At 39.6% G+C, this 22,226-nt stretch overlaps 2 protein-coding genes across 3 annotated transcripts in view; one reads left to right on the forward strand and one right to left on the reverse strand.

The window, feature by feature from the left end:
• The first annotated feature begins 7,201 nt into the window (after window positions 1-7,201).
• spdef (SAM pointed domain containing ets transcription factor) lies at window positions 7,202-11,402 on the forward strand. Its single transcript, XM_028576918.1, has 6 exons — window positions 7,202-7,295; window positions 7,641-8,099; window positions 8,742-8,939; window positions 9,248-9,295; window positions 9,630-9,764; window positions 10,567-11,402. The coding sequence occupies exons 2-6, from the start codon at window positions 7,655-7,657 to the stop codon at window positions 10,743-10,745; spliced, it is 1,005 nt and encodes a 334-aa protein (XP_028432719.1). The 5' UTR covers window positions 7,202-7,295; window positions 7,641-7,654; the 3' UTR covers window positions 10,746-11,402.
• A 5,608-nt stretch (window positions 11,403-17,010) lies between these two features.
• pacsin1b (protein kinase C and casein kinase substrate in neurons 1b) overlaps window positions 17,011-22,226 on the reverse strand; it is a 30,135-nt gene continuing 24,919 nt past the window's right edge. For both annotated transcript variants that reach the window (XM_028576210.1, XM_028576211.1), the window contains 6 exons: window positions 21,946-22,101; window positions 21,003-21,178; window positions 20,790-20,910; window positions 20,246-20,370; window positions 19,076-19,272; window positions 17,011-17,530 (listed from right to left, as the gene is read on the reverse strand). In XM_028576210.1, coding sequence (XP_028432011.1) covers window positions 17,421-17,530; window positions 19,076-19,272; window positions 20,246-20,370; window positions 20,790-20,910; window positions 21,003-21,178; window positions 21,946-22,101 — 885 coding nt within the window. In that variant the 3' untranslated portion in view covers window positions 17,011-17,420. The remainder of the gene's footprint in view (window positions 17,531-19,075; window positions 19,273-20,245; window positions 20,371-20,789; window positions 20,911-21,002; window positions 21,179-21,945; window positions 22,102-22,226) is intronic.

Genomic DNA, 22,226 nt, shown 5'->3' on the forward strand with positions numbered 1-22,226 from the left:
AATGTTGTAAAATGGAAAGACTCAAGTTACAAAGTATATTCTTTAGTGTCTTATCACTTTGAATTGTCTGTCACCTAAGTACTGAGGTCATCTAGTAGTGTTTGAGGTCCGAGTCTAATCTGCAAGGCACATGGCACTTCAGACACACACACACATACACACACACACACACACACACACACACACACACACACACACACACACACACACACACACACAAAGTAAACACGACTGCCCTATAAATATAAGTTGCAGTCAATGGAGCTGGAATTCCTTTGCACTCACTCTCAGAGTCACTTGCCCTCACTTTGTACACACCCCCAGCAGGTGCTTTCACTTGAAGTTTGTTTGCAGTTGTGCTTTAGGCTGTGACTTTCAGTTTAAGTGTAATTCCACCAAAGAGCCAGAGAGGGTTTGAGGCCTCAAGGCTGGGGGCTCTGCGATACTCATTGGGGGGGAAACAGATCGAAGGGTGCCTGCTGCATCTCTGTCCTCAGATAGCGCCTGGATGTCCCGTCTGAGCTGAGCTTTAGTCTGCAACAGGGACAAAAAGGCCATCCTTCATCCTGCAACAGAACCAGAGCTGCACTGCATCTGCTATCATCCAGTCAAGTCTTTGCCTCTGGCCATCAGAGCATCTTTGCCTCGGTAAGAAGACGCTGCTATACATAATGTCCTAAATACGCGATGTGTGTCTTAAAATACAGGTTTAATTTGCTTGTTCACACCATTACTATTAATTGTTAGAGGAGCCTTTATATGACACTAGTTTTTTCTACTTTTCATGAGTAAACGTTATTGTAAAATTTACTGTCTGATGTTGACATCATCATCTCATCTTTCAGGGAACATAAAGGGCATCTTCTAAGCAACTTACCTGGTACAGGATTAACAACATTTATAAATAACTTGAGTTATTCATTATAATCTATGATTATGAATTAACTTGTGTACATAACTCAACAATTGTGTACACATTTAAAGCTTTGGCAGTTAAAAAAAAAAAAGTAAGTTTCACAGTTATGAACTTTTACTACCCCACAATATGGAACATTGTCTTTGGCTTCACAACACAGGTTTAAAAACAACATCAGACTTATTTTAGAAAGACAGAAAAGTTGTTTTTATTAATTTACCTAATCATTTCTGTTTTGTTTTCTTTGTGTTTGCTCTGTATCTTTGTCACGTTTACCATTGTTTCTATTTATGTCTAATTGCATATTTCATACAGGGAGATAAAAAAAAATGTGGTCAGAAAAAAGTTGACTGTGGGCATTGTTTGCAGTTTAATGCCAGAACCACAACATTATGCTGACATGTTAAAAAGAAATGTGTCGCTGTCGTCTGTGATAAGACCCGGAAACTTTTTTTTTGAAGGTGGAAATTAAATACACCTGTCACTATAATAAGAGTAAATTACAAACAGAAATAACAGAACTGGACTTTCTGCACTATTGTTCCTGAAGGTGAAGGTGCCTTTTACCCATTCAAATCTATCATGTCATAGCATTACCCTACAGCAAACTTTGTGTGTTTGTTAATTAAAAAGCCAGCTTTGAAAGGATCTCTTTCATGGAATTTCCTAAAAGCTGTGATGATTCTCTAAGAGATTAAGGAGCGGGACTTTACACTTTATGTTTTACTTAAAAATTAAAAAAGCTAGAGTTTTTTTGGAACCTATCCATTAATTAGGAAAAGACAGCTACACTCTCCTCACTAACATTTTAAAATAATATAACAGTTGTGACCTATATGACCTATGGTGCACATGACAGTCTTCTGAAATTAGATAAAAATATTGAGTAAGGTTTATCTGCGAAATAATCACTAGGATAATGATATCGTAAGATTTGGATCAGATTCAAAGTTAGACGTCACACCAATATGGTTTTCATATTTCATGTGTGGACTTACTCGTGTTGCCAGACCCAATGTCAATGATCTGCATTGTAAACATTACACAAGGTGATGCCATAGTCCTCTGCTTTGTTAGTGAATTTACTACTTTGAATTTACCCTCTGTTTCATACAGAGTATGTTATTTAAATAAAGTTGCCTTTCCTTGAATGTCATTCATGCAACAGTTAATATTAGAAAATGTTTATTGGTGCTATAAAAAAAGAGCCGTTAAAAAGAAGCGGATTGCGATCTTGCATTGTCAGACCTTCCTTCACAGTGCTGCCGAGGAGGGTCTGGCTAGTCCACACAGCATTCTGGGATGGGAGAAAAATGTGCTCTGGTTTATTGGCATTTCTTTAAACCAATCACAATCGTCTTAGCTATGCACCGGACAGAGCCACCGTGCCGCTGCAAAATAGCCTCGGGAAGGAACTTGTTTTGGTGGAACGTGTCATTCAAAAGTTGTTTTAGTCGTGCAACAGAATAATAATAGGACAGATAGTGTAGCTAGCTGTCTGGATTTACCCCGCAGAGATCTGAGGAGCAGTTAACCATAGTCATCATAAATCCACCAGAGTTTAAAATTCCAACACAAAGAAAGCGGAAGGTAACGGACATCCGGCTGAATTTCCGGCGGCAACAGAGCAATTCTGGAAGTGGAACGCCGGGGATATAGACTAGTAATGACACAATTCTCAAGTCGGGTGTCATTGAACCACTGCTGAAGAAGAGGGCACAACCAGATGATGTAATTATAGTAGAAGCGCCACTCAAACCTCAAACGATCATAAATTTGATAGTTAGTTAGTTTTGTGTATTCATTTGAGGAAAGTTACAGTCTCTTCATCTGTATCTTTTAAGTCTCTTCAGTGGTGGGGAAGCTTCAGTGGACGTTTATTTACTAAGTCTGGTTCACTCGTCACATCTTGCTTTTATTCTGCAGCCAACTTTTTTGCGATATTTTGACTTAAAAAAAGATATTATTTCCAAAATCTCCACTCAGGTTTTTTTATAAATGCGTAAATCAAAAAGCAGAGCTTGTGAACACCTGTGGGTCGACAGGTGCATGGGAGAAGACCGTGGGTCGACAATGCAGAACAAAAGGTCTGTGAACCGGAAACGTTATTAAATATCTCTGAAGAGGAAAGTGTGCTGGAGTCTCTTGTTCTGTTACGCACAAATTGAAAATGTGCTAAAAACATGTGGATGAAAATTGACCATTAGCCCATAAAGGCCAGACATGAAGTAGGATAGTTTGGCTGTCCTATTCATCTACATTGTCACACTGCTGTTGACACTTTCTAAAGCAACTGCTGATTATACCACGTTTTTTTTTTTAAACTGATATTAAAGACCTAATCTCTCTGATCCTCTGACAACCCGCATCTTACAGTTAATCCAGCTGTGCCAGAATGCCTTAGGCCTCACGGTGAGCGTCTCCATATCTTCACTATCTCTGCAAAAATAATTGACAAGTTTCTTTCTCCAGCCATTCGTGCTACACCTCCAAATCTTCAGGTCCAATCTCAGTAATATGACTTTTATCATCTGCATCACCAAATGTAAATACAGCCCTGTGTCAAAATTTATTTGGACCAACAGCAAAACTTTTGCTTTTTTTGTTTCCTACTGGCCGAATGCCAGCGCACCTGACTAACAGCAGAAATGAATCACCGAATGCACCAACATTCCCTACTGGCAGTTAATACAACCCACCAGATGCAAAAAAAGGGGGAATAACAAAATGTCATTAAATTATTTTTTTTTTTTACAGATAGGAGATAGAGGGATGTGATGGTCTTTAAACTACAAATATTGCGAACAGCAATAAAAAGAAGCCACACACACAGAAAATCAGCCTTTGTTTGTGTTTCATAAAATAAGCAATTGTCAACCTAAAAATGAACTACTGTTACACCTGAACTTAATTTATAATGTGAACAGAGCACCTGCACATCTCAAGGTGTGTGTGTGTGTGTGTGTGTGTGTGTGTGTGTGTGTGTGTGTGTGTGTGTGTGTGTGTGTCTAAGGCAGCAATCCACAGATCCAAATCTCTTCCAGCCTGCACACTTTCTTCCAGTAATAGTCATTGCAACAGCCTTTTTTCCTTGTTCTATGGAACAATGACTTCCTTATTTAGTCCAAGTTTACTATGAGAAACAATAACAAGGTGGAAAAAAACAAACGTCTCCCTTTAACGCTTGCATGGCAAACAGTCACACCTGGCTGTACACACTTCTTTAACTCCAGACTCAAACAACACAGACCCTTTTTTGTGACGAGTCAGGCATATTTTGCCGCTATTAGATAGAAGATCTCTGATCACATGACCTTTTCTTTTTCCAGCTCAGATTGAATCATTCAGGTTAAACACACTTGAAAGAGCAGACTTTTGCTTGTTTTGCACTACTCATTAACTTTAATCTAAACACTTCAGCCGACTTCTGTCACAAAATTATAAATAAATGAGTGATAAATGGGCTAACAGGTTTATTTGAAGCTAGATTGGTTGTATTGGTCTGCAACTTTGACCTCCTTTATTTCAAGAGAGGGTTTGGAAGTGAAGGATTTCATTTTTGCATTGGATCATGATCTCCCTCATTCAATGTTAACAGTTTTTTCCAGGCATTACAAGGTCCTTATGTTAAGGAGGGTAGTTATGACTGGAAACAAACTGAATTAAATGGACAATATTTTTGATCCCAGTTGGATTCCCATGACTGTTATTCTTTTCATCAAAGCTCCTTATGTGACTTTTTCTGTGTGTTTTCCCCCAGGGAAAACATAGGCTAACACAAGTGGCTCAGTTTCATTTTATTTATTTTTTGCAGAAAAAACACATTATTCTGATAGCACAGCTACAGTATAATGACATAAACTCCAAAGTGATGATACAAAGCTCATCTCAAATAATCACCCTCTTCATGTTAAATGAAACCAAGCATGTGGAAGAAATATGGTTCCCAGGGTGGACGCCTGCATGGAGTCAGTCCTTTTTTTGTCGGTGTCAAAGGCTGACTTTGCTGAGTAAATGGAGCAAGCTCTAATGCTCCTGAAATGAATATCAGCGTCTTGACCAAACTCATTTAGAGATCAGTCAGGGTCTTAATCCCTCTCCCTGGGGGGGTGTGTTTGTGTCTTTTTCTTGTGCCCCCTCTTCCTTTTGGAAGAAGGTAATATGGCTAAATTTGCTTTGCTAATGGGTTTAGCGCAAGCTGTTACAGAGCAGAGTTGACATGAAGCAGCCAGGCTGGGATACCAGTGGCTTTTAATCTGACTCCTGATGGAGTGAAAGGGAGTGTGGGTTGTGGTTTACGAGAAATTTGGAGATAAAAGGAAAACTGGGAAGGGGGTTTTACAGTGGGGGGTTGAGGACCAAAGTCTGAAAGGGTAATCTTTTTTAGGGGCGGGGAAGATAACTTCATTTAACTTTGGGGAAGTTTGGTAAAAGAGTATTTTCTCAAATGTTATTAGCAGCTTTACAATCAGTGTGTCCGTAGAAGAAGAAAAAAAGAATCATGTACAAGGCTTGACACTGGCATTCTAAAAGGGTTTGCGTTCTTAAATCCAGGCTATTCAAGAAGTAGTGTAAGGTGTGTGCCACTAAATAGTAGGGGTGCACGATTCAGAAAATGTCTTAAATCGATGTGATATCGATTTTTAGGCTCAAGATTTAATTAAAGATCGATTTTCAATTCAAAAACGATTCACAGTATGTAAATGTACTGTACTTTTCCCATGTGATTGCAGTAGACATACAATTTAAAAGAAAAGAGACACAACAAAATAAATGTAGTTTGATATTGGCCAGCTTTCAAATACATTTCATTCAAGTATAAAATAAAACTGTTAAATAAAAAGAGCTTTTGGTTGAGAGTTTGTGGGAGTTTAGAGCATTGAAAGAGAGCGCGTTGGTTGACTGGCATGTCAGGTCCTTTAGGTTGTTGTTCGTTCACGTCTTTAACGTCTTTTCTCTGGGGGATGGCGTACCATGTGAGTTCTCAAGTTTCTGGGGTTTCCAAAATAATTAACTTTCTCTTTGCAAAGCCTGCATATAGCATGATTCCTATCAAGTTCCGTCTTCCCCTCGAGGCTATAAAAGCCCAAATGTGCCCAAACTCTCACCTTCAATGAGGATGGAGCAGGTTGAATAATTCTTTCTGTGAGGTTTGCCATTGTTTGCACCGACTAAACTACTTCTGCTGCACTCGTTCTTCTTCTGATAACAAGAGTGTCCAGGCATCAGTGTGAATTCGGAATGGCGAGATAAACTCATTTCAGGACAATAGTATAAACTCCATTACAAAAAAAAATAAAATGAATAGATTTTTGGAATTCTATGAATCGATTTTGAATTGGTAGAGCTTACATCGCAATACGAATGGGAATCGATTTTTTTGCACACCCCTACTAAATAGACAAAAAAGGAATGAGAGGCGCTTCAGATGCAAACAGGAAATCTATTTATTCCATTTGCAAAATGTGCAAAAATGTGCAAAAAAAAGCTTTGGACATGTCCTGCTGATGATAGGCCTACGATCAAAAATGTTAATGTCACCTAGATTCATTTTACAATCTCACCCTCACACTGGGCTGATGGGTGTGGTCTATCATTTAGCAAATTTTATGAGACTTAATTTCTTTGTGTCTTGACAAATAAAGCCGTGACTCTCCTTGAACATGTGCTCTGTGGGAGCACACTTCCTTTACGGTGGCATCAGCCACAACCACTGATAACCTGGTGTGTGACAGCAGTGTGCCTTCCCATATGCCAGCTGTGGCAGGTACACATTATGGGCACCATATGCGATTTCACCCTGAGATTACAACACTTGTGACACAGCTGACGTCCATAAACGAACACTTATGATAGCAATTTCCTGTTAAGAAGAAGCTGTCGCAGCTTTCGGTCGAGGCTTCATAAAACCAACAGCTTGGTTGTTTTAAAACATGCGGTTTAGTGGACGCCCTTCTCCACATTATCTAACTTGATTAAAAACTCCAGCTGACAGTGGAGACAGAAGGCTGCAGAGACGGCACCTTGAAAGCCGAGGCAGGCGGCTGGGCTGCTTCAGGTCTCAATACAAGTCACATACCCCCAACGCATCAGCCATTCTGGGCCACTGACCCACAAATAAGAGACTCAGTCAAATCCATTTTGCCCCATGCCTGTCAACGCTGTGTGTGTTTTAACTCTCCTTAGGGTCATTTCCCCAGTATTTCCATTAGGCTCCGGGTTCTTATAGAGCATCGATCGACACAGTTGCACCTCAGTTCTGCTCATAACACATTCTGAAAAGGGTGTCTGCAGATGCTCTGATGGAGTTTATTACCAAACAAAAAGAATTGCTGGTTTAGCAGCCAGGAAAGTTGCGGGAGAAAAACTGTTGGAGAAGGTAGGATTTTAATCAAAGCGATGCTGAACTGCTTGAATGTTTGAAATTTTGTCAGACAGGATTATCATTTATGAGCTCTTGTCGACTGTAGATTTAAATTATACATTGACCTTCGAAACATATTTCCTCATTTTGGGAAGTGCTTATGTTACAGGCAGATCTGTTGATTCTCTCTGATTTCACTCTATTCAGAATAATCAGCCACAAAGACACTTTTTAATCAAAGATTTTGCAATGCTGAAAGGATACTTTTAAACATTTACACGGCTCTCAGTTCATGTAGTAAGTAACATGTTAGAAATATAGAGTTTAGTGTGACTTTCTTTCTGTCTCTCTTGTCTCCAGGTAATAGTTACAGTATGACAAATCCAGCGGGAAGTTTATCGGAAGGCACATTGTATGGAACCCGCCTCGGGATGACAGAGGACTCCCTCGCCATCCTGGAGCGAAACAGAGGCTCTGGAGAACCCTGGGACCTGGGGGAGACCAAACCGAGCGTGGAAGCCCTGGAGCGCGGTGTTCCGGGCTTCTACCTGTCTTGCTTTGACATGCTCCTCACTGAAGACGCCACCTGGCTGGTGAAAGTTTCAGAGGCCTCCCCGACGCTGCTTTCAACCACGACTCGCATGGAGCCCCAGGAAGAACCAGAGCAGTGCCCCGTCATTGACAGCCAGGAACAGGGACTCTCTCCTGGGCTGGAGGGCCAGGAGGAGGAGCGGTCTCTGGAGCAGGTGCAGTGCATGGTGGTGGGAGAAGTGCTGAAGGACATTGAAACAGCCTGCAAACTGCTCAATATCACCCCAGGTAGGCTACCTTCCACCACACCTGTTACAGCAGTTTGTCATCTTCAAGAGAGGTGTTACAGTACTAAGGGATACAACTGAAAAAGAAAGAAAGCTTTCAAGTACACAAGACATTTTTCATGGCAAAAAAGAAGCCCGTTATTTGTTAATAAAGGGATATTGATTCAACTTAAGCTACTGGATCTTGCCCCCAAAACCAACACATATTAGTGTGAATAGCCCAGACAAGATGACAGAACTCTTCAATCATATCCTTACTGACGCACAGCCATGTTTGCCTGCTCCAGGATCTGTTTAATCCTGACCTTTGCAGGTTGCAGCTCTCCTGGATTGTGACAGCGAGGTTTCTTTCCTGCCAATATACAGTGTAAACAGTGTTAAGGGCGAGGTCTCTCCTGCTCCAAAAAGCAAACAGAGGAAGCATTATGTATTGTAAGGCTTCTGGCTGTCATAAAGCTTTGCAATCTCCAGGCATCTATTGTATTGATTAGAACTGTAGTGGTATAACAGCTTGATTACTTTGTGGTTTCAGTAATAAATGTATTGTGTATAAATAGAACATAACATAATGCACTCAAACTGGGAATTTATCTGACTGCAGGGAGTTTTCTCACCTTTTCCCCATCTTTCTCTGTTTTCCTAGACCCCATAGAGTGGAACACAGGGAACGTCCAGAAGTGGCTTCTGTGGACTGAACATCTGTACAGGTTGCCCCATGCAGGAAAGGCCTTCCAGGAGCTGACAGGAAAGAACCTGTGTGCCATGAGCGAGGATGAGTTTCGCCAGCGCTCGCCGCAGTGTGGAGACACACTGCATGCACACCTGGACATATGGAAGTCAGGTGCGTGCGTGCGTGTGTGTGTGTGTGCGTGTGTGTGCGCGCGTGTGTGTGTGTGAAATTGAATTTAACATTAAGTTCATCATAGCCTGCTGCAGATCCTACGATGATTGTAGTGTCCAATGTTTGGAAGTTTTGAATTAGCATTTTGAGTGTGTTTTATTATGTACAGTATGAGTGGATGGGAACAGTCAAAATCAGGGCTTTAAAATCTGTGCAGTACAATAGTAATATAGTAACAGGTATAAGCATAAAATTTATTTAAACTAAACCTTTTTTTAATAAAATGTCTGTCTCTCTTCTGTCTTCAGCTGCCTGGATGAAAGAGAGATGTTCAGTTGGGGATACAAAAACTACCGGTAGGTTTGGTTTCCTCATTCACCTGCCATTTAAAGAAAATATTAAACTGTAATGACTAAAAAGTGCATTGTAACTTTGCTCAGAATTAAGCAAAATGAAATGTTAAGGACATTTACACTTCAATACAGACCACTGGACATTTTTGTTTACTTACTTTTGTACAAAGTTTTGGCTTTCATGCAATTTAAGCACCTGTTTTGTGTCTCCTGGTTAATTTGGAAACCTTAATGGCTTTGCCTCGTAAACGTTTGGGCCTATTGGAATGTGTGATTTCCCTCTGAGACTCACTACACTGTGGCCTTAAAGTCCAAATGTTGTGTTTGTGTTGTTTAGGTGGTGAGGATCTTTGGTCCGAGGCAGATTCCTCTTGTTCCGGTCAGCCCATTCATCTGTGGCAGTTCCTCAGAGAACTCCTGCTTAAACCTCACAACTATGGACGCTGTATCCGCTGGCTCAATAAAGAAAAAGGTATTTTTTTTTATTAATGTTACAGTGTCGACATGCATTTTAAGATGCACGTTGAAATGAAAGGGAAAAGATAAAATGACAGTAAACTAATATACTGTATATTTGATGGTTTATTGTATTTTTGCAATGCTTTTATCTTTTATTCTTCAACTTACAGTTCAACTGCTTTCAGAGCCTACAACATTGTTTGATTGATTGTTGCTGACTTTTCATCTGCTTTCACTTGTTGCATGTCAACTGACACCTGAACTGCTTTTATCTTTTACTTTTCAACTCACAGTTCAACTTCTTTTAGTAATTACACATCAACCAAAAGTTCAACTGTTTACCACACTTTCACTGCAACTGAAACTTCGCTCATTTCAGTGACTAAACCTTCATCTGACACACCAGCTGCTTCCATCTGACACTTCAACTGAGACCTAAACTCTTCTACATGCTTTCACTTCATCTGATTTCAGTGCATCAACTGACACATGATTCATTTTTAACTCATACAACATATCACAAGCAAATAATTCATAGTTTAAACAGTTTAACTTTTACTACATTTCAAATATTTAAACAGCTATTTATTTCGTTTGTGACGTACTGTATGTAATACTGCCTTCTTGACCAGGTCACTTTAGAAAAATAGATTTTAATCTTAATTAGACTACTGATTTAAAGAAAGAAAGAAAGAACAAAAAAAGAACTATGAAAATTTAAGTGGAAGATTAACATTGCTCTCTATGTGGCCCACTGGTATTTTCACTTTGTGGTGGGTTGTTACAAACTTAAAATCTCTTGTAATTCCCACCAGGTATTTTTAAAATCGAAGACTCGGCTCATGTTGCCAGACTGTGGGGACTCAGAAAGAACCGACCTGCTATGAACTATGACAAGCTGAGCCGCTCCATACGTCAGTACTACAAGAAGGGCATCATCCGCAAACCTGACGTGTCTCAGAGACTGGTGTACCAGTTCGTTCACCCAGTATGAGTCAGCAGCATGGTGGGAGGACAAAAGAAAGAGGAGAAGGAGATGGAAACCTACAAACCTACAAGGGAACACTATCTCACCATGCACTTGAACACTTAAGCCCGAGATGAAAAGGTGACAGGAAACACGAGCACTGACCAACCCCAATGGTACACACTTTCGCTGCCAACACTGAAGCAACAGCTGGCAGCTGGTGCGTGAAGGCTTATTTGTGCATGAACCGAGAGGAAGTGACAAAACAAAGTGGCTGTTGTGGCTTTTTTTTTTCCTGCTGCAGAATAAAACAACCACAGATTAAAAAAACAGAAACTGCCTTGTCATTTGCATGATCTGCCTGTTTATTTTCCACATGGGATTCTAAATTATCCCTTACTTAATGAAGCAAACAGTTAGAACTGATTGCTCTTTTGTCCACAGCTACATTTGTTTTGTCTTTTTTGTTTCACTCATCTTGACCACTGTCTCTGTTTTCCTGCCGCCGTTGGTTACGATTGTTTTGCTTCTTTTTGGGGTTTGGTCCTGGCTGTTGTACACACAATCAGTCAGCCAGTTTACTGGATCTGGATCCGAGAGTGAAAACCTGTTATGAAAGCATTCTCAACACCTGTTGTGACTGTGCCATGTAATTGGTTTTTGAAGGTGTAACCTGGTAAAGAAGCCCTGCTTTATATGTTGTGCTGTAAACTTCGGTTTGTACTGCTGTACATTGCATTTTATGTTGTGGGTGTTTTACTATGGAGACCCAAAGTGTTCAAAATATAATAAATAGATATAAACAAAATATGTGATATTGTAAAATAATTTAGTGATCTTTTTCACCGGCAGAGTGATCTGTCTGTATGGTCTGTCGGTCAGACTGAAATATCTTAACAACAATTATCATGAAATTTGATCCAGACGTTCATAGTCCCCAGAAAATCCAAAAAAGTCAAAGGTAAAACTGTGTACAGATTTTCATAATCGAGCAAGGAACTACTCATCCCATAAACCACCGCGCACCACTGAATAAAGGAAGCTACATTAGTTTAGCTAACAGCTAATTTGGCTAACCGCTAGCAGAGACAGCATGTAATAACTTTAAAAGACCCTCAAAATAAAACCTGAAAATAACCGTTAAAATATAACAGCTGTTACATCAGCTGTAGCCTGCTTTACCCAGTGTTTAGTTTGAGTTAACGTTACTTTAGACTGAATCAAGCTGTCAGCTAGCGCTTAGCCAAATTAGCTGTTAGCTAAACTAACGTTAGCTTCCCGGTGGAGGCTAATGGCAGAAGCGTGGAACAGTAAATCCTCGTAAAACAGGATTATCATCTTGAGCATGCACATGGCGGATCCTACAGGCAGCTCCCCCTCCTCACCAGCATGAGTTCCACCAATCAGAGGCATCACTGTGGGATTGTGGGATTGTTCAGGCTTGTGGGTAATGGAGTACTTATCCAAGACATGAATAAAAGACGGTTACGATTTTATGGCTTATACGCCAATTGTCAATGGAGAAATTGCATTGTATTTTTACTTGCGGAACCTGCTGTGGGCGGGACTATTGAGCTCTATAGTGCGTTGCATTTGTACTCGGAAGTCGGTTTTTCTGAGGTCAAAGGGGGTAAAAAAAAAGTCACTCACTCAAAAACACTCACCAGCAGCAGTCAGCGTTTGGCCGGTCTGCTCCCACAACTGGGCTTTTTTGTCTTTGACAGCACCAGTGGCCTTCTGAAAAGTTCAGAGATTTTCACTCGAAACGATCGGAGCGGCCGCACAAAGAAGGAGTTTGCTGAAAAAAGACACTGGGTGCAGTGTTTTTTCTTTAGGTAGTAAATACGCTCTTCTTATTGGAAACAATTTCAAAAAGACACTTGTGCTCAGAAAAAAACCCTATTACAGGCCCTACTGCAGTAAAGACTCTCACATTGGGCTGAAATGGACACGTGCTATAACACGTCTTTTGGATTAATTAAAGTCTTCAATTTTAGGGATTCTGTTATTATTTATATATATATATATATATAAATATATATATATATATATATATATATATATATCAGTAATGAAAAAAAATCTAAAATCCCCAAATTGAAAAAAACAAAAATACCTAGGCCTACTCAGCAAACAAATGCTATAGTGCTGTAGTTAAATATTCGGGTTCAGCCCTAGTGTTTTGTGCTAATTAGCAAAAGTAAGCATGGTAGCATGTTAAACATCAACATGTGAACATTTTGAGACCTGCTCTTCTGGGGGTATGGCTGCAGACTCTTGTTATTTCAAAAGTCAGCTCAGCCATTGTGACCTTTTTTTAATTTGTCTTCTTTTAAAAACTACACAGTTTATTTCAGGTCATTCTTTATTAAAGAAATGTTGGCAAATGAACTGCTGGAATCAAATAAAAATACCTGCAATCAACTTTTATTTTGAAAAGAAGCAGAATGAAATAACATTTCATTTTTATTTGATTATTTCACAATTTAATAGTCATATGAGTATTTATTTCCTGTTTCATTTATTTATTTAACTTTGAAGCTTTGGGGCAACTTATTTCACACTTACTTCTTACAATAATAATTAAGGTGTTCATTCTGATATTGCCTAAATGTCTGCCTGAGGATAGGACTCAATAAACCATATTTCTGAACTGAATATGCATCTGTGTGGTGTCTCTAAATAATAAAGGCTTTGGACAGCAGTTATTTGAAGACTCAACAATCGATATGCAATTACGTTTTTTATTGTGTGCTTTTTTCTGATTGAGATCTTTTGTTGGTGTTTCATCTTTCATTCTTACCACTTCAACAGGTTTTTAAATTTGTCATAATTGCTTCTTCTTTGAAGTGAGCCAGATGGTTGATACAGTATATGCCAAGAAAAGCTGGCCTTGAGCGATAATGAGCAGAGTGTGTTGTGCAAGGTAAACTTGCATCTGTACAAGCTTTTAAATCTCACAAGGGGTTAACATGGATTGAAAGGCTCAAGAGGAATTATGATGTGAGTCTTTTGGTGACTGTGATACTGCATATATGTGATTATGTTAGTTATTAGCACTATGGTGATGTGATAATACAATGATAAACTGAATTACAGACCTGAATACAGTTACGGGTTGAATTTATTAATAGGCCTCACCCACACCTTCATCACTGCTAACAGCAAAAAACGTTTTAATTTAAAATCCACCCTACACACATGAGTCCAAGCCAACACACACCCTTCTTAACTCTCGCTGTAGGGAGTGGCAGATATCAATATAATCAAAAGAGAAAAGTTAATTCAGAAACCCTTTAAAAATGTTTTTCACTTTCCTTTGTCCAATTTACCATGGATTTTATTATTCTTATTCTTGTTTCTTCATCTGCTTGAATTCCCAATTTGCCAAAGCTCCTTTTCTGCATTCCATAGCATCACATTGTACAGGTTTTTACCTTTTGACTGTAGATGAAAAAAACTGTCAATTTTGCTTCTTCAACAATGACGTCTAAGAGACTGTTGCACTTTGATTCTCTCTTTGAGACTTTGTTGTAGTATAGCTACAACTGCTGCAAAGATGTCAGTGTCTGTTTGGACAGTTGCCACATTGGAAGAAGCCAAAATACCAACCACTAAATGCCCTCAGATGAACAAATAGTAACAGTTAAAATGTTTGTTTTCCCAGGGTCGATGTTCCTACAGCAATCTGCATTAGGTGATTCATGTCCATTCAGTTACATATCAATAAAGTTTGGAAAAATAAAAATCAATCAACCTGTCTATGTTGGGAAACGTCCTGTGGCACTGTGGGAATTTTATTGGCTCATGTATGACTTCCATTAACTGTCAGTGGGTGTGTTGATTTAACTGGATGCTACAGAAGGATTGTTGTGTGTAGGAATCGGACAACCTGATAATTGATGTGACAAAGAGCTGAATGTGGTTACTCCTGACCTCTAGTGGCAGACTAGGATATTAAGTTTAAAATTAAACCCAGGAGATTAAATACTTTAAATTAATTTTAAAGGGGGCACCACTCACTGTAGATATTTAGGCATGTGATTCCTACTGTCAGACCTGCCTACTGAGAAAATTAACACTAACTCAAATCCCAAAACCAGAAAACTAAGTTCGAAGCCTGTAACATCATTTGTTTATATTCTGTTAGAGCTGTGCCCGAGCTATATGAGTTATATTTTGTGTTTTGAATCGCCATCATTCATTTTTTTACAGTATCACATGGTCAAATTCTACTTCACGAGTCTCATACTTTGAGTTTTCTGATGAAGTCTTTTATTACAGGCACTACAGTTTGGAAATGACAGCACTATGCTAAAAAGAAAAAGCCCTCCATAAAGAGTTGTCCTCAACATTGCAGATCAATGTTTTCACATGACAGAAGAGAAAGAAGGATTTGAGTATAAAAAAAAAGATTTACCGTCCTTCAGTGTATCACAGGAGTTTCACAGTGGATGCCGCATTTATAGCTTTTACACACCTTAACAGTACACTTGTTAACAGTCCAATTCTGTTTCAAATACAGTTCAAACGCTGAAATCTTCAAATTCATATGATGAGTCAAGACAGAGGGCCTGTGTGTTGTTTCATTGAAAACTGAGCTGGAGAAGCGAGCTCTCTTTCACTTTGTTAAACACGATGGCTGAGAGACCTTGGATGTGGCAGGGTGGTAGATTCTGGCAAGGCAATATTTATTTCACCCCTCCTAATCCAGTGCTTACAAGGGGGCAACATTGTTTTACAAGCATACAGAAGCACAAACACGTCACAAGAGACATTTCCCTCCTGGATCTTTTAAAAATGAACTCTCTTGCAGCAGAAAAGGCAAATGTCTCATCAATATTTCAGAGAAGGATCCTCTTTCTGCTATTTTGTGGAGCGCTTGTTGCACTGCTCTTCTCTGTCTGCGTCAGTAAGAGAACACCCACCGTCCTCATCGACAAGGGTGTAGTTTTCACCAACACCTCTGGTTACCAGGAGCAACCCCCCAATGTGCTGCCACATGCACTCCTAATTGTTTTGTTTGTACAAAGTTTGATTTTCTGATTCAAACAAAGCCATTTAACTTAAAAAATGCGTATATTTATCACAGCCTGTGGTTTGGTACACAGTGAAACCAATGAGGACTAAGTTGCAAATCAATAGCATCATCATTATCCCGATCAGAGTTTTAATTCAATCAAGAGACTGTTAATAATGCGGTGGAAACAAATTGAGGCCATGCACTGGATCAGTTTGGATCAGAGCAGTAAACAGTGTGTTAGAGCATCAGCATGCACATAATCACCAGCTGATAAGAGCTGGAAGCTGATAATGCCAAGTCACTGACATTCACAAATAGAAAACAAGTCTCATTAACTGCAGAAATAAATAAACAATTTAAACATTTGTGGTGAAATGAAGCTTATTTTCCAGGCAGGTTTTGTTCATGGTGCCCGCATTATTAACACAGTCTGCACGTAAAGACAAAGGAGGAGACACTGAATGAAATGAATAGTTATAACAGGCACCTTCTTAGTGACGGGTTGGACAGCAGAGGTCAATGTAAACAATTTTTGCACTGAGACGCTCTGCTAAGTGAATGTGTGTTTTATTTTACTGATGGTGAGCTGTCTTTTATCTTGGTTCAATATGCTAATTCAGTGACATGCTACTTAGCTTAGCATAAAGACACAAAGCAGGAGAAAGAAGCTAGCCTCCCTCTGTCTCTGAAGCTCACCGAATAACATATTGTATCTTGTTCGTTTAAATCTTGTTTGTGTAACTGGTGCGAAAACATTACAAGTTGTGGTTTTATGGGGGTTGTGTGCTGTAACTCTTTCTTGGCCAGAGACAATGACTCCCAAAACTGCAGCATATAGTCCATTCGATATGATAATATGATAAGATATTTGTTATTAAACTGTCATGCCACTAAGTGGTCCATTTTTCAAAGTCTGACACTGTGAGCCTCCCACTCTCCAGATTAAACAAAGTAGATATAACGTGTTAGTTAGTGAGCTTTAGAGGCGCTGGTGGGGGGATTTTGTTACCTTTAGACAGAGCCAGGCTAGCTGTTTCCCCCTGTTTCCAGTCTTTATGCTATGCCATGCTAAGCTAAGCTAACCTGGTCCTGGCTATAGCTTCATATTTACTATACAGACATGAGAGGGGTATCGATCTAACTCTCAGGAGAAAGAAAGCAAATAAGTGCATTTCCCCTAAAATGGCAAACTATTCCTTTAATGCTAACATGTAAATATTTCACAGAGAAAAAAAAACACTGTAGTCAATGAGGAAAAAAACTGTAAAAGCATCCAGACTGTAAAAAAAAAAATTAATTATATATATGTACATGAAATGCACAATGTATAGCGTATTCTCCCTATCCAGGCACAACTGACAATACCATATCAATATTATGATGAGAGAACATACTATATGGCATATTAGCGTCACATCTGGAATCACACACAGCTCCACACATAAGAGACTAAAATAATTTGCTTCAGTGTTTGCAGTGTTTGTGTTGCAGTGTTTGGATGATGATGTGATCCTGAACAGTAAAGTCTTCTCTGTGATGAGTGCTGAGATGAAGACAGCTCACTGTGCCCGACGGGAAGAGGAAGCGTTGCTTTCAAGTCTCTGGCAATGTGCAGTTATGACTGGACGGTTCAGTCTGGGTTTGCCCTCCGACGAGGCAAGCGTCCTCAGCTGGAACAGCTACATCGGCTCCACATAATTGGCCGGGTAAAGACCCAGCTGCCCGCTGTCTAGGCGACCTTTACACCAGCCCTGTTCGTCCTCGTCTTCCAGCTTCATCAGCTCGTCACCTTTACCAATGAAAGGAGACATAAATGTACAGCAGGAAGAGATTATGTGAAACACTTCTTATTAATGTCATGCAGAGTCGAGGGTAACATGGATCTGATTAGGGCTGGGCGATAGGGAGAAAATCAGATATCACGTTATTCTAAACCAAATACCTCGATATCGATATTGCGATATTCTAGGGTTGACAATTGGTGCTCTAATGAAATATCTTCACACTTAGATTTTAGATAATCATCAGTAATGTGGATATAATGTCTAAGTGGGGAAAATGCAAATAATAGAACAGCTAGAACAGTCTGGTAAGTTCAGAAAAGTACATCACTTTACTGTAATGCAGCCTTTAAAACCAGCAAAAGACAACACTTATGTCATATCACGATATTACGATATCCAAAATCTAAGATGATATCTAGTCTCATATCACGGTCGTTTTGGTCTTAGTCGACTAAGATTTCTTTAGTTGATTAGTCATTTTTTATACTTATTCATGCTTAATTACTCATTTCAAAGAAACTTATGAGCACATTTATGGTAAACACAAGATTTAAAGTGGTGCTTTTGCAGGATTAATTGTGGAGAAACTCAGTTTTACAGATGGTTAATTAACTACATTTATATTGTGCTTTTCTAGTCTTAAACACCTCTCAAAGCGCACAGCTTTGTCAATTAAATCAACTAATCGATTACTCGACAAAATTGTATAAGTGTTAGTCGACTAAGAATTTCTTTAGTCGAGGACAGCCCTAATCACGATATCGATATAATATCGATATATTGCCCAGCCCTAGATCTGATTGCTGTCAACAAGAACATGAAAGGAATACTGCGCCAAAAAACACATGTAGGCCAAGGTAGTGTAAAAGAAAGCAGCTGTTTACGGTGGACAATAAATGGCTAGTTGGATGTCAAAAACAAAGAACCAAGATATATCCAAACCACTTCTTCAGCATAATCCACTCATCTATTTGTTGGCTTGCTGGGCAATAAAGATAGAATGATTCAATATTGGGGCCTTTCTGTATGGAGTTTGCATGTTCTCCCTGTGCTTGCGTGGGGTTTTGTAGAGCAATTAACCTGATGTGAATGTCTGTTTTTGGTCAATCTAGTGTATTGAAGGAAGAGTTTGACATTTTGGAAAATACGATTAATCGCTTACTTGCTGAGTTAAACGAACAGACCAACACCATTATCAAACCTGTCCGTTAAATGTGAGGCCACAGCCAGCAACTGGTAGCTTAGACTGGAAGCAGGGGGAAACAGCTAGCCTGGCTCTTTCGAACAGTAACAAAACAATTGCCATAAAGCAGCATAGTTGACGGGAATGAATTTGCTTTGGTGAGCTTGTGTAATACAAAGGTTTGTGGTATCAAGCTTGATTACCGATTTTTCAGTGGAGTATTCCTTTGACATGTTGTACCGTGCGGACAGTGCAGCAGCAGGAACTGTCCTTGACTTACTTGCATTCATTAGTGAAATGGTTGCTATCTTGAGTCGTAACTGTGCTGACAGGGATTCACAGTTTTGTCCCCAGGTGTCGCGCTCACCTGCTCTGAAGCTGAGCTCGTCCTGCTCCTGGCCTTCGTAGTCGTACAGCGCTCTCACTCTCACACCTTTGCCCACATCGTCGTCGAAGGGGTTCGGCCCTCCGTTGGTGTCGTTGCCCGAGTCTGGGGCTGTCTGGTCATCGTCCGACCACTCTGTGGAGGCCGTGTACGCCTGGTTCTTCTCGTAGCTGCTGACACTGAACATTTATATTTTTAAAGGTTACTTTTATAAATGTATAAACACGACTACAGTACTTCAGATGTATTTGAGTAGTTTAGTGATTGAAAGCTGACAGTAGTTACTTATAAAACTTAACTAAATTGCATACAAAACTAGAAGGACACTCGGGAGAGCGCAGACCTTGGCCAAGGCATCTCACAATGTTAATGCAATGTGAATTGTCCCAGTTGGGAACACATTTTTCCGATTATTTTGACACCACATGAATGCAGCACAAACGCCCTCTCTCGCAATGTTAATGAAAGTGAAAAAATTGTTTGTGTATCCTCCGTGTGATTCAAATCCACTCCAAAATTGTATGTATTATTTCTTGGCCCATGCTACACCCTTCTACCAGGTTCCATGAAAATCAGGCCAGTAGTATTTCCATAATCCTGCTGACAGACCAACAAACCAACAAAAAAACGGACAAACCAAACCGAAAACATAACCTCCTTGGTGGAGGTAATAATGATATGAATACGTACAAATATGTTCAGTATTATTATTTTTGTTTTTTATTGCGTAAGAAATTAATAACAGAACAAGTGAAGTACAGGGACACACAAACAGCCAAAAATTATTATATAAAGTAAGACAGAGACATATGACAAAACAAGGAGGATATAAATAAACCTCAGAAAAAAAAAAAAACAGCAAAACAAACAATGAATACAACATTAGTTCAAACTGGAAGGACCGTTATAGTGGGATGGGCACCAGACCAAACCAATCGACGGGGCCAAAGCACAGGTATACGAGAATAGAGAGACAAATATGAAATATTGATCAGACACCATACTGTGAAGGAAGACACTTATTATACCAGATATAGTATGCAAAAATAAACTGATGATTTACACTGCAGGATCAAGAATGTTACAACACATCTGGTTGCACATCTGTTAATTAACATTAACAATATGAAATACACTGGTGTTTAATCTTACCTTCCCCGGTCACCAGCTTGAGCGTGGTCCACTGCTGTTGTGACGTTAGTCAGCAAGACTCCATCGCTGCCTTTCTTAGATTTTTCTTTCTTCGTGATGTTATGGGTAAGGTCTGGGTTATATTCCTGCAAAACACGAGACAAAACATCTTTAGCTTTGGATTTGTTTGTACAGCGCAGGAACTACTGTTCAATTCTAGTGTCAAATTTATGTAATATTTATTTTTTACGATGATGCTCATCAATTCTGGACACTGCCTCAATATTCTATAACCAACGTTTTACACTACCACTTTGCAAAACCGTCGTCTCTCCTTTTAGTATTATCAACAAAAATGATTGATTATTATGTAGCTTGGTCAGTGGCCCAGTGGCTGTAGCTTCACAATTAGCATATAAACATGAGGGTCGTATCAATCTTCTCATCTAACTCGCAGCAAGAATTTGAAAAGGTGTATTTCCCAAAATGTCAAGCTATTTCGTTAACAGTATATATTGCAGAATGCTGCAGATCTCCAGTGATTATTTAATGCCTTGAACTGTACCTCAAACTGTGGCCAGTTCATATGCATGCCGGGGCCGTGGGTGTTGCTGAACCACTTCAGATCTTCCTGCGGGCTGGACGATGTGATGGAACGTTCAAGTTCTCCGTACACTGTAGCATAGCTGTGAAAAGACAACAAGGATGTAGCATACGGGTAAAGGACACTCTGATAATTGTGTCTGGTCATATTAACTCTTTTATAAACGTCTCAAACCTTTGGTCTTCTGTGAGGTTGAGGTGGCGTTTGACGTCCAACAGCACCTCCCTGAGGAAGCTCAGCCTCTTCTCTTCAAACTGCTGGCACTGATCGAACACCTGCTCCATGTTTTCCATGTAATGTGGAGTGCACTTACTCAGCTCATCCAGAGCCTTCTCATACTTCTCCTTGGCCTAGGTGGTAACATACACACAGGAAACAAACACTTAACAGCCTAAAAAACGTATGCTAGGAAATAGGGCTGGGACGATATGCCTTTGTCCGATTTGATTCTTTCACGATACATGGGTGCCGATTCAATGTGATTTGCGATTTTCATTCATTACAATTCTAGACGTATTGCCATTCGATAGTATTGACTATTGCTATTATCTTGTGTTTCTTACAAAAACAAAAGTTGAATAATACACTTCAACAGACGTTATATCATGAGACATTTCTAGAAACTAATTCTTTTCTAAAAAAGAATGCACATCACATGTCAGTCTGACATTTATTTAATCTGTAAAGAACATGACGTAACATGTATTTTCTGCATTTTCTGCTTTTTCTCGGTTTTGTTTTGCTGGAAACGGATATGATGTACACGTTTTCCTTTTTTTCCAGATCTGTGGTCAAATGGGAATCCTATTAACCTTGAAAAGGACAGTAAATATTCAAGCACTAGAAAGACTTATAGGAGTGTGAATGTCAAGGCAGTCAAAGGAGACCTGAGTCTACTTCAGCAAATGTTGGACTAGTGAGGGAGAAACATCCATGTAGAGGGGGAGGTGTGGTATTCAGTCACACATTAATAATGCCACACTGACTAACAGCTATGATGCCTTTATGTAACAGAAACCAGCTCTACATCTTAAAATGGCCTGTGAGTTGATTTGCTTTTGGCTTGATAGTGGAAAACAACTTTTGCATAATGAGCTGCAGCAGTCGCTGCTCTCACCTTCTGTGAGTCCTGTTTGCACTTTTCCACTTTCTCCTGGAGTTTCTTCTGCTGGTCAGCGGTCAGAGAGGCCTCTCCCTTACTGTTGGCCTCTCTGATGGATGCCAGCTTCTCCTCTTTGCAGGCCATGTGGTAGGACTTCTTGGCAGCCTCGAGCTAAAGGAATAAGGTGACATGAACAAATTAAACTTTTTTGCACCGATCATGTATGTTGGGTAAATCTGCACATATGAGAAATACTGTATGCACAAGCATGACATTGTTAGTTATAAACTTGGCAT

This window comes from Perca flavescens, chromosome 4, assembly GCF_004354835.1.
Source record: "Perca flavescens isolate YP-PL-M2 chromosome 4, PFLA_1.0, whole genome shotgun sequence".
Taxonomy (NCBI): Eukaryota; Metazoa; Chordata; class Actinopteri; order Perciformes; family Percidae; genus Perca; species Perca flavescens.